Source organism: Megachile rotundata, chromosome 3 (assembly GCF_050947335.1).
Source record: "Megachile rotundata isolate GNS110a chromosome 3, iyMegRotu1, whole genome shotgun sequence".
Lineage (NCBI taxonomy): Eukaryota > Metazoa > Arthropoda > Insecta > Hymenoptera > Megachilidae > Megachile > Megachile rotundata.
The window spans coordinates 13,438,952-13,451,225 of NC_134985.1; the positions used below are offsets into that span (position 1 = coordinate 13,438,952).

At 37.1% G+C, this 12,274-nt stretch overlaps 1 protein-coding gene across 3 annotated transcripts in view; it reads right to left on the reverse strand.

Annotated features, from left to right (window-relative positions):
* LOC100882661 (carboxyl-terminal PDZ ligand of neuronal nitric oxide synthase protein) overlaps window positions 1-12,274 on the reverse strand; it is a 32,619-nt gene that overhangs the window by 11,060 nt on the left and 9,285 nt on the right. For all 3 annotated transcript variants that reach the window (XM_076529266.1, XM_076529267.1, XM_076529269.1), the window contains exons 3-6: window positions 10,730-10,801; window positions 10,551-10,640; window positions 8,442-8,503; window positions 7,090-7,198 (exon numbers count right to left, since the gene is read on the reverse strand). In XM_076529266.1, the coding sequence (XP_076385381.1) occupies window positions 7,090-7,198; window positions 8,442-8,503; window positions 10,551-10,640; window positions 10,730-10,801 (333 nt within the window). The remainder of the gene's footprint in view (window positions 1-7,089; window positions 7,199-8,441; window positions 8,504-10,550; window positions 10,641-10,729; window positions 10,802-12,274) is intronic.

Consider the following 12,274-nt stretch of genomic DNA (forward strand, 5'->3'; position numbering starts at 1 on the left):
ACATACCCGGTGCGTCATCAATTTCATAGTGTACATATGACACATCCGGTGCGTCATAAATTTGATTGTGTATACATGACACACCCGGTGCGTCAAGAATTTGATACAAAAGCGAAATATCAGATTGCGCAGAGTTTTATAAAAAGTAGAAAAAAAGGAAGAAAAATATGGTTACTTAAAAGTAGCGTATTGTTTCAGGCAACCGTGAAACAAAAACAGAAATCGCGAGAAATCAGAGGCACACTACGAAAACTTCATTTCCTGAAAGCTCTCTGTAAATATTTGCCAGCCAGAAAGAGGTATGTTAGGATTCGATTCACCGACAGAAAGAGTGAGTTCTCTGTGACCTCGTTACCCTAAGATCTTAGCGAACCGTCAAGGGTTTTCAATGAAAAGCACGCTGTTAGTTCTCCCATTGAGATAAGAGCGGAAAAACGAGACACTCGAGACAATGACAAATTTTACCGTGAAATGGCGTTGCATCGATTACTCGGCATTTCATTTATTATTTCTGCGATCAAGTCACGTTTGTTTGTTAATTTTTTTGGAACGCTGCGAGGACAGTTTTGTAAGATTCTTGCGCTGTAGCGTTCGTCGCTGTTCACGTGTTAGGTGCGTTTATTGAACTTCGAAGGCACGTGCGGTGAAACTTCCACGATTTTCTTGGTTAGTTTACATTCTACTTTTTCTTGGGAGGTCAATTTAATATTACCTCGATTTCCGTGTATCGTGAGTTTGCATCTTACTTGTTCGATAACTTTCATTTTGGTTCTTCATTCTTTCATTTTTGTTGTTCCTTCACAGTTTCCATTAACTTGTTAATTGAATTCTAGGGTTTATTGACCCAGTCTGTACTGTATTTTCATGTATTCTTCTTACTGTGCGTGCATGTACAGGTGAAAATATATTTCCAATTTCATGTAAATTGATAGTGATCATCAACAGTATTATTATATTGTAATGTGATCATATGTACTGTGTTAGCTATGGATATTCATCTTCCAAGAGTTAATATGAAGCTGTATCTTTTAACGTGTATCGAGCTACAACCCCTAACCAGTTCTCCAGTTAACTTCTCTAACATACAAAACCCTAATTATACGGAGCTTCATCGAACATCCACTTTGTTCAACCACCTCAAGTTCTCCAAACTTCCACAGCCACAAACTATACACCTGAAGACTCCCGATCACATTAAAAATTAATTGAAGTAATTCCCGTATATTGAATCCCAGTGAATTAAGGTTGTTCTCTCGTATCACGAAGGAATCACGTGTCCCCGAAGAAAAGCGTGAAACCGTGCGAGCGCGTGTTCTATACTCGAAATACTCGGCCAGGTGGAGCGGAACTAAAGCGTGTTGCGTCTGATGGACGCTGCGATTCGAAGCGACGCGGAGCAGAAGCGTCGCGACGCCACCTCCACTCGCTGGATTTTTCCTCCGGTTTATTTATAAGCGCATTAATATTCTCCCGTTCGGAATGGCATTTCCGTACCGATCGTCCCGAAACACCAGCTAATGACGAAAGTCCCGATTCTCGGCCTCGATACGCCGGCCCTGCTCTCGACGTCACTCGTGGGCGTGCTACGATCTCCACGGCGTAATGTATCCTATAGAAACATTCCTATCTTTAGCCTTCTTTACAGTTCTTTAGTGTTCTTCTTTCGTCTGTGGCGGAATATATTTAGTGGTACGGATATCTTTCTAATTGACACGCACAAGGTGCGTCTACCTTATGGACGCACCTTGTGCGTCTTGTATTAGACAATCTATCTAATTGACCTACTATGTGCGTCTTATATTAAACAATGTATCTAATGGACGCACCATGTGCGTCTTACATTAGACAATGTAACTATGTGACGCAACATGTGCGTCTTGTATTAGACAATATAATTATATGATGTACAGCATACGTTTTATATTAAACGATGTATCTCATTGACGCACTACGTGCGTCTTATATTAAACAATGTATGTAATTGACGCACTATGTGCGTCTTATATTAGACAATGTATTTAATGGACGCACTATGTGCGTCTTATATTAAACAATGTATGTAATTGACGCACTATGTGCGTTTTATATTAGACAATGTATTTAATGCACGCACTATGTGCCTCTTATATTAGACAATGTATTTAATGGACGCACCATGTGCGTCTTACATTAGACAATGTAACTATGTGACGCAACATGTGCGTCTTGTATTAGACAATATAATTATGATGTACAGCATATGTTTTATATTAAACAATGTATCTCATTGACGCACCACGTGCGTCTTATATTAGACAATGTATCTAATTGACGCACTATGTGCGTCTTATATTAGACAATATATGTAATTGACGCACTATTTGCGTTTTATATTAGACAATGTATGTAATTGACGCACTATGTGCGTCTTATATTAGACAACGTATTTAATGGACGCACTATGTGCGTCTTATATTAGACAATGTATGTAATTGACGCACCATATGCGTCTTATATTAGACAATGTATTTAATGGACGCACTATGTGCGTCTTATATTAGCCAATGTATATAATTGACGCACTATGTGTGTCATATTAAAGAATGTATCTTATTGACGCACTACGTGCGTCTTATATTAGGCAATGTATCTAATTGACGCACTACGTGCGTCTTATATTAGACAATGTTTCTAATTGACGCACTACGTGCGTCTTATATTAAACAATTTATCTAATTGACGCACTATATGCGTCTTATATTAGACAATGTTTCCAATTGACGCACCATGTGCGTCTTATATTGGTCAATATACCTAAGTGACGCACATTATGCGTTTAACATAAGACAATATAACTAATGCCGTATTACATGCATTTTATATTAAGCAATAGACTTAGTGATATACGGTATGTGTTACACAATACTCGATGACGCACCGTATGCGTCCTACATCAGACAACACAAACCGATGATGCGTCGTACATGTCTCACATTTCTCAATGGAAATTATAAGCGCATTGTACACGTCTCGTCTTAGGGAATACAAATAGCCGACGCACCGTATGCGTCCTACATTACAGAATACAATCAACGACGCACCTTATGCGTCTTACATTAAGCAATACAAACGAACACCACGTGCATATTACACTAAATATGAACTGATCTATAGGTTTCACATTAGGCAATGTAAATCGACAATGCACCACATGTGTCCTACATTATTCAATAGAATTAATAAAATACCATGTGCGTCCTACAGTAGTCAGTAACGTGATACACGATCTGCGTCCTACGTTGTTCGATGAAATCGAAAATGCGTGCGTACAAATTATCTGTCAATGTCGGGTGTTGTCTGTTGTATGAAAACGCATCGTATGCGTCATATGTATACTATGAAATTTGATGACGCAGTGGGTGTGTCATATATATCCTATGAAATTCATGACACACCAGATGCGTCATATATATATATACTATAAAATTGAAGACACACTGAGTGCGTCATATATATATATTGTAAAATTGAAGACGCACCGACTGTATCATATATGGTATGAAATGGATGACGCATAAGGTGCGTCATGTATACTATGAAACTGATGACACACTGGGTGCGTCACATGTACATTATGAAATTGAAGACGCGTCGAGTTTGTCATGTATGCTATGAAATTGATGACGCACCGGGTGCGTCATGTATACTATGAAATTGATGACACACTGGGTGCGTCATACGTACACTATGAAATTGAAGACGCACGGGGTGCGTCATACGTACACTATGAAATTGAAGACGCACGGGGTGCGTCATACGTACACTATGAAATTGAAGACGCACGGGGTGCGTCATACGTACACTATGAAATTGAAGACGCACTGGGTGTGTCATACATACACTATGAAATTGAAGACGCACGGGGTGCGTCATATGTACACTATGAAATTGAAAACGCACCGAGTACGTCATATGTAGACTATGAAATTGAAGACACACCGGGTGCGTCATACGTATATTACGAAATTGAAGACGCACCTGATGCGTCATATACTATTTCGCACCATGAACATTTTACAATTTTCATCCGCCAAAACTAGATTATTACAACCTACATTAGTATCAGCAAATTATATCGTTTCTAACTTGAAATAAAAAGTGAACAGTCCACGCGTTGAATTATATTCGACAATTACACAGTACCGGTATTTCGCTCGAAAACTTCACCTCTTCATAGAATTACACTACCCACAAAAAACCGAAGAACCATGCGAAACTATTTGAAGCGTGCATTTGTCACATTCTTCAGCACATTCCCGTTTCTCTTCGCGTTCGTTCATCCGACACTTTTCATGAAATTCGTTCTCCACCCACGGTGACCTCCGCCACGATTGCTTCTCATTACGCGAACGAAGAACGTTCACGTAAGCCGGCCAGCCTGACGCGTATCGCACGTTTGTTCTCCGCTTTCCAGTGTCTGTCGACACAGCTGACCAGTGTCTGCGCGTTTTGTCGAATGACGAGCGAGTCTCGGCTCGTTTCGGAACTCGAAAGGAGAGGAGGCACGGAAGAGCTTAAAGTGGCCCGGCACGAGGGGGCTAGTGCTTTCAGAACGCGGAAAGCAACGCTTGAAATTCACCGGGCGCGTCTCTTTGCGTTCCGGTGTTCCGTTTCGAGCACCCTTCACCGGGACGAGACCGGTAATTCGGTCGAGCAATTCTCGCAGACCCGTTTCCTTCGTTTCACTTGCAGTGATAAGCACCGTTACCAATTCACTGACTCACGGCAATTTCAAAAATTTAACAACTCGAGAACTCGTGTTAGCTTGAGGATTTAGGTATTTGGGTGGGAAGGCAATTTTGGGAATTTGGGGAGTTGGGAAATTATTTGTGGAAGTTTCAGAGAGTGGAGATTTAGGGGTTTGGGGATTTGGGAAATATGGGATTTCGGGGGTGTAGGAATTTGGGGAGAGGGATTTGGGAAATTAGGGGTTCGGGGTTGTAGGGATTCGGGAGATGTAGAGATGGAGGAACGTTGGGAATTCGGGGGCGTAGAGATTCAGGGACGTAGGAAGTCGGAGGCGTAGAGATTTGGGGACGTAGGAATTCGGGGGCGTAGAATTCGGGAACGTAGAGATTCGGGGACGTAGGAATTCGGGAGCATAGGAATTCGGGGGCGTGGGAATTTGGGAAATATAGAGATTCGGGGACTTGGGAATTTGGGGACGTAGGAATTCGGGGGCGTAGAAATTCGGGGGCGTTGGAATTCGGGAGCGTAGGAACTCGGGGACGTGGGAATTCGGGGACGTGGAAATTCGGGGGCGTAGAAATTCGGGGGCGTTGGAATTTGAGAGCGTAGGAATTCGGGGACGTGGAAATTCGGGGGCGTAGAAATTCGGGGGCGTTGGAATTCGGGGACGTGGAAATTCGGGGGCGTTGGAATTCGAGAGCGTAGGAATTCGGGGACGTGGAAATTCGGGGGCGTAGAAATTCGGGGGCGTTGGAATTCGGGGACGTGGAAATTCGGGGGCGTAGAAATTCGGGGGCGTAGAAATTCGGAGACGTGAGAATTTGGGGACGTAGAAATTCGGGGGCGTAGAAATTCGGAAAACGTAGAGATTCGATAATATTGAAATTCGGGAAACCCAGAAATTCGGAAACCTAGAAATCCCAGAAACGCAGAGCTTCGTCTTCACATTTCTAAAATAGTCACTCCAATTGAGGAAGTCTTGAAAATAAACGCAAAGTTCCCCTAACGAAGGAAAAATCAAACGATTGACTATATCGGACAAAAGCCAGAAAAGTTTCCCGTCAAAGTAAGGGAAGATATACAGAGCTTAATTCATTCTTGGAATAGTTTATTTTTAGAGTAAAACACGCTCGAAACGAGAAGCTACTCGAAAGTCGGATCACTTTGAAGTCTCCGAGGCATCGACGTTTATTTTCTAAATGACAAATTGTGCTTTGCGTGAAAACTTTACAACGCGTGTACAATGTACACACACCTTGAACTTTCGACGTCGAAAATGTTTCCAAATCGTGATTTAAAATCCCTTTGAAATCCATGTATCTTTTCTAGAATAATATAAATGATTCGCGTTATTTCTGCGATATTAAAACGGCGGTTTAAACAAATAAGATATATAGCTTTTAAAAATTCTTTTTGGACTTAATTTCAGAATTAAAAACAGTTGATCATTATTAATTTTTAATTTTGTCAATAATATTATGGTTTTTATGAATTTTTGTGTAGTTTTGTTAATAATTTTTCTTGTGTATGGTTATTCTTAATTTGCAATAGTTAATTACAAAATATAAATTCACTATTTCCCATTGAACGTTGACCTATACTACTTACACCATTAGTCCAACCATATATTGATCTACACTACTTAGAACATTAATTCGTTCCATTTACTATGCAACGCATTTTTCCTTTGTCACAAATTTTGTATAAAAAGTTCTCATGATCTACCAACAATTAAACATACAAAATTTTTCTTAATATAAAGAATATTCAAACAAAAAATTAATATGTATAATTCATACAATGAATATGCAATACTTGTTAAAAAAACACTATCTTTATATATTATTTATATAATATACAATTTTTGTCTTAAAAAATAATAAACATTTCATAGACTTTTATGTACCACAACTGTTACAAATTTTTTATAAATAAAAAGTATTGTATTTCGACTCGTTGGTTAGGTTAGGTTACCGAAACTGAATGGTCGATCGTTTTGTCGCGTGTTTACAATGGCAAGAGGTCGTTAAAATAATTTCGGTGAGACGTCGCGCGCAGAGCACAAAAAAAAAACGATCGCAAGATAAAAGAGAAAAAAATAGAGTCGGTCAGAAGGTCCGTAGAGAACCGTCTAAGCTTAGAGCTTCTCGCATCGCGTCACAATTTGTATACACGAGTACTCTTCTGCATCAAAAGACAAGCTGTATTTCGTTTCAAAACAAACTTTCGCAAAAGTGATCCTCCGCTGGAAAATACGAGATCGAAAGTGCGCTATGGGATTTATAAAACCATTGGGCATTGTTTTACAGTAGGTTCGAAGTTTGATGACGATGATTAAAAATTAATGGAGAAGTTGCTTACCTTTTTACTAGATTTGAAAACGTTGCACTTGAAAGTGTTACTGCTTCCATCGCGCGCAATATAGCTAAAAATCTTTAAGTCGTGGCTATCGTGGGAGACGTAGAATATCCTGCAACAGTAAAGAAAATTACTGTGAGCAAGTTTATAGGTTTAATTAAATAGTAACATTGTAAAATAATAAAATACTATTGCTGTATACATACATGTGTACTAGTAATAGTATAGTATTATTTTACAATATAATAATAATAATATTATTACAAAATATACAGTATAATAATTATTACAAAATATGAAATATTAGAATGACAAAATGGTGATCTTTAATCTCAAACATTAAAATATCAAATCTAATAATTATTTGTAAAACTTCATTCTTACTCTAATTCACTTATCTCTATTATAAAAATAAAGAAGCTATTAAAATTCTAATACATGGACACTCGTTATATTGCCACCAACAGCGTTGTATGAATAAATATATCATTCGTTAAACTGCTAACATCAGTAAAATGTTAAATTGCTACATGTTATAATTACCACCTGAAATACCTCCGTGTCAAACCACTATAATCACCATGAGTTATAATCGCCACGTGTCAGATTGTCACGTGTTATAATTGCTATGCGTTAAATCACTACTTGTTAGAATTGCAACGTGTTAAATCACTGCGTGTTAGAATTGCAACGTGTTAAATCACTACGTGTTAGAATTGCAACGCGTGAATCACTGCATGTTATAATCGCTATGAATTCAACTACAATGTATAGTAATCACATATTAGAATCCACATTGTGGAATCGTACATTACAATATCCTCACGTTATAATCACTGCGCGTTACAATGACTGTACGTTACAATAGCTACATGTGCTGAATTATAACACGCGACAATCGCTATAAGTTACAATCGCTATATGCTACATTTTATATGTGTTTAACTATCACAAGTATTATGTATAAGTTACAATAGGGTGTTACAATTCCTACTCATTATAACAACATATTTTTATTTCCACAGGTTGTGTCATCCTTCATCCATGAATAACCAAATCTCTGTACAATCCATAATTTAATCCATATTTTCAGGTAGCAGCACATTGCACAAAAATTTCATTCTCCTACATCGTCATCCTTGGCAATATAGCGAGAGTCCTTCATTAATGGAACAGTACTACATAGCAGAAAATAAACGATAATTATGATTAAATATAATCGCAAAGCAAAGAAACTTTAATTTCAAGATTCTAACTGACTATTCTAAGATAGAAGATGTAATTGAGGGAGCTACAGAATCTTGCTGGAACAAAAAGTAAGAAGAAAAACGTTCCCATGGTAGCAGCGGTCTTACCTGTATATGGGATGGTGCATCAGGTATATTTTGTTCTCGTCCATCCACTGCTGCTGCTTCTTCTGCGCAAACACAGAGCAAATGACTCATTAATCCATGATACGTAGGTTGTTACTGAGTAAGAGCTACAGTAGCACGCCTCGAATTTATACGTTATTACATCTAGAAAGACATTGAACTTCGTTTATTCCTTTCCTGCTTTCTCTCTAATTATATCAAAAAATTGGTAGATTAACTTGGATAGATTAACTTAGTTATGTCAGGTTTAGACTACATTAGTTAGGCTGCATTTGATTAGGTTTGACTAGTCAAGTCAAGTTGAATTAGATTACATTAGATCACAGACTGTATTAGATTACATTGAGGTCATAAAAATTCATGAAGATATTTGTATACATAGCAAAGTTGTTCAATAGCAAAGTTATTTAAAAACTCATAGCATAGTTCAAATAACCACAACAATATATTTCAAGGTCATCTACATTGAAGTGCACCTTTTTGTAAATAATTACCATACTGAAAATATTTTTCTAAATATCTCTGACATTAAATAGAACCTGTTCAAAATATTCTTGACAATATAATTCAATATCAATATTCACATACAATAATTATCATCCTTTCTTACTTCACAATATTTCTTAAATGGCTTTGAAATATTACAGTTTCAATATACTAGACATATGAAGCGAAACCATTATTTAACCAATTTTACAATTCATTTTTAAACACGTTACTTCTACTGAATGGTGATGGACACAGTATAGTTAGGGCAGATGGTGCAACAAGCCAAAAAGCTCGGCGCAATAAATCAGAGACCAGGATCTCTGAGTAATTGGACCGTTAACATTGAAATATTATGGACTCTTGATTCGGTGAGACCGGTATTTAGCATCTCGCTGCATTTCAAACAGGTGTATGAATAGACATTAATTTTATTCATGTTATTCTAGTAAAATTTAGTACCTGATGCCTTACTGTTTCTAACTATTCACCATGTAGTGTTTAATATTTGATACTCAATTTTAAATTTTGCATACGTTACATGTGTTCATTGTTTCATATTCAGTATTCACTTACTACATTGATACTCAAGATAGTACATTTGCTGTTCTGTACATAGTATTCAATTTTACAATTCTTTGCTGTGTAGTCAATTTTATAATTCTTTGTTGTGTACTCAATTTTATAATTCTTTGCTGTATAGTCAGTTTTATATACTTTGCTATGTAGACAATTTTATAATTCTTTGCTCTGTAGTCAATTTTATAATTCTTTGCTGTGTAGTCAATTTTATAATTCTTTGCTGTGTAAACAATTTTATAATTCTTTGCTGTGTAGACAATTTTATAATTCTTTGCAGTGTACTCAATTTTATAATTCTTTGCTGTGTAGTCAATTTTATAATTCTTTGCTGTGTAGTCAATTTTATAATTCTTTGCTGTATAGTCAATTTTATAATTCTTTGCTGTGTAGTCAATTTTATAATTCTTTGCTGTGTAGTCAATTTTATAATTCTTTGCTGTGTAGACAATTTTATAATTCTTTGCTGTGTAGACAATTTTATAATTCCTTGCTGTGTAGTCAATTTTGTAATTCTTTGCTGTGTAGTCAATTTTATAATTCTTTGCTGTGTAGTCAATTTTTTAGTTCTTTGCTGTGTGGTCAATTTTATAATTCTTTGCTGTGTAGTCAATTTTATAATTCTTTGCTGTGTAGACAATTTTATAATTCCTTACTGTGTAGTCAATTTTACAATTCTTTGCTGTGTAGACAATTTTATAATTCTTTGTTGTGTGGTCAATTTTACAATTCTTTGCTGTATAGTCAATTTTTTACTTCTCACTACTCTTGATTCGATTCCTGACATTGAATATTCAGAGTTCAACATAAATTGTCCTATTCTTGCATACTTAACATCCACTGTAGAATTTAAACCCGGCACTCAAGAGGTTAATAGACGGTATCCACAGTTAAGTATATCTATTACACGTCGAGTAAATTAAAAAAACAATTACACGGCCAAGGGGAAAGCCCAGAGTACCGGAGTAATTACGGTGAACGTACGATTCGCCGCACACGGTAAACTGCAAATAAACGAGTGATCACCTTCTTTTTCCGAAGAGTGACTTTCAGACCGTCCACCGATACCTCTAGCGTCACTTTCTTCTTTTTGATCCCTTTGGCCTTGAACTCGTACTGAGGACAGACAGAGCAAGACTGAAATTAACCAAGATCGGCCAGCGGGTGTAATTGGTCGCGGTTAATTAGAGATTATGCGAACTCACGCGGATTCTTCGCATCGCCGCCACGATCTCCACTCGGCTGGTCGGTCGAGGAACCTCCATAGAGCCGATGAACTGTAAGCAAATGCCAGACAGAATTAAAAGCTTTCCACTTGTTTGCATGCTTGCCAGTCAGACGTTGAATCATTCCTACGCAAACTAATTATCTTAATTACTCTAATGGTTTACTACTCTGATTCGCGTGAATACGGATGCTGAACATTAACGCGCTTGAAATATCGCATTTCAAACTCCGATGGAACTTTTATCTAATGCACACACCATGAAATAATATTTATTTACTGGAGCAGTTTGGAGCTTAATGACGTTAATAACCTATTATATTTTACTGGATTAGTACACTTAATCAAGTTACAAAATCCTGTTTATCCAAAGAGAACGGTAACGTGAACTGATGTAATGATGAAGAAATGAAGTATCACAATCATAAAATATGAACAGTAGCATAACATAGATATAGTCAGTAATATACTAGTATAACATAGCTGTATAATGTGACAAATACTGAAATAACAGACAACACTATAATACAATACTACAACAGTAGAACGTCAAAAACGATAAGAATAGTATAACAGTATCAAGGTACAATATGACATAGTATAACAGAATATGACATAATAGAAGAGTAGAACAGTAATATGGCAACATCATGGATCAATGTCCGCGAATAACATAAAAATATAAAAGTAATCATAGCCATCAACACAAAATAGTAAAGGAGAAAATAAATCATGTATGGAGGAACACAGGGCAGCTAGAAGCCGTATTTAGAATTTCCCTATTGAAACGATAACCTGGCCACGTGTTCGGCCGACTCGTTGCACACGTGCTGATCTCCCACGCGCGCTACGTACAAGGTACAAAAGAGCCAGACGATCAAGTTTCTAACGATCGATACGTCGATGCAACAGTCAACTTAAACCTAATCGGGGCAATGACAATTACATCAATTTCAAATCAATATTAACTACTCGTGAAAGATACTAATTGCAGATTTACAATAACAACATACTTCTTTGCAATATTAGTAGACAAAATTAATATACAAAATTTAATTCTTATTTAACAATGTGACGTTTACGTTTTAGAATATAGTACTCTTGTCATATTGCCGTGTTTGATAGTAAAAGAAGATATGTTGTTATTGACTGTATAGAGAATTAATGGTTCACTGTATAATGCACTGAGGTATACCGCGTGGGGTTCAACGTATCACGACACAACGCGTAGCAATGGAATGAAAGATTATATAATATATGACAACATCTAACACGTGGCAATGCAGCGTTAAATTATGCAACGTATGATATCTAACGTGTTGGATACTACGAGTGATGATACTACACGTGATGATATTTAACATGTGAGAATACTACGCGTGACAATATCTAACATGTAGTAATACAAACGTGATAATATTCAACGCGTGATAATATCTGACAGGTGACGATACTACGCGTGGCGATAGAACACGTGACGATACGAAGCGTGACAATATCTAACGCATAGTGATGCAACGCGTGA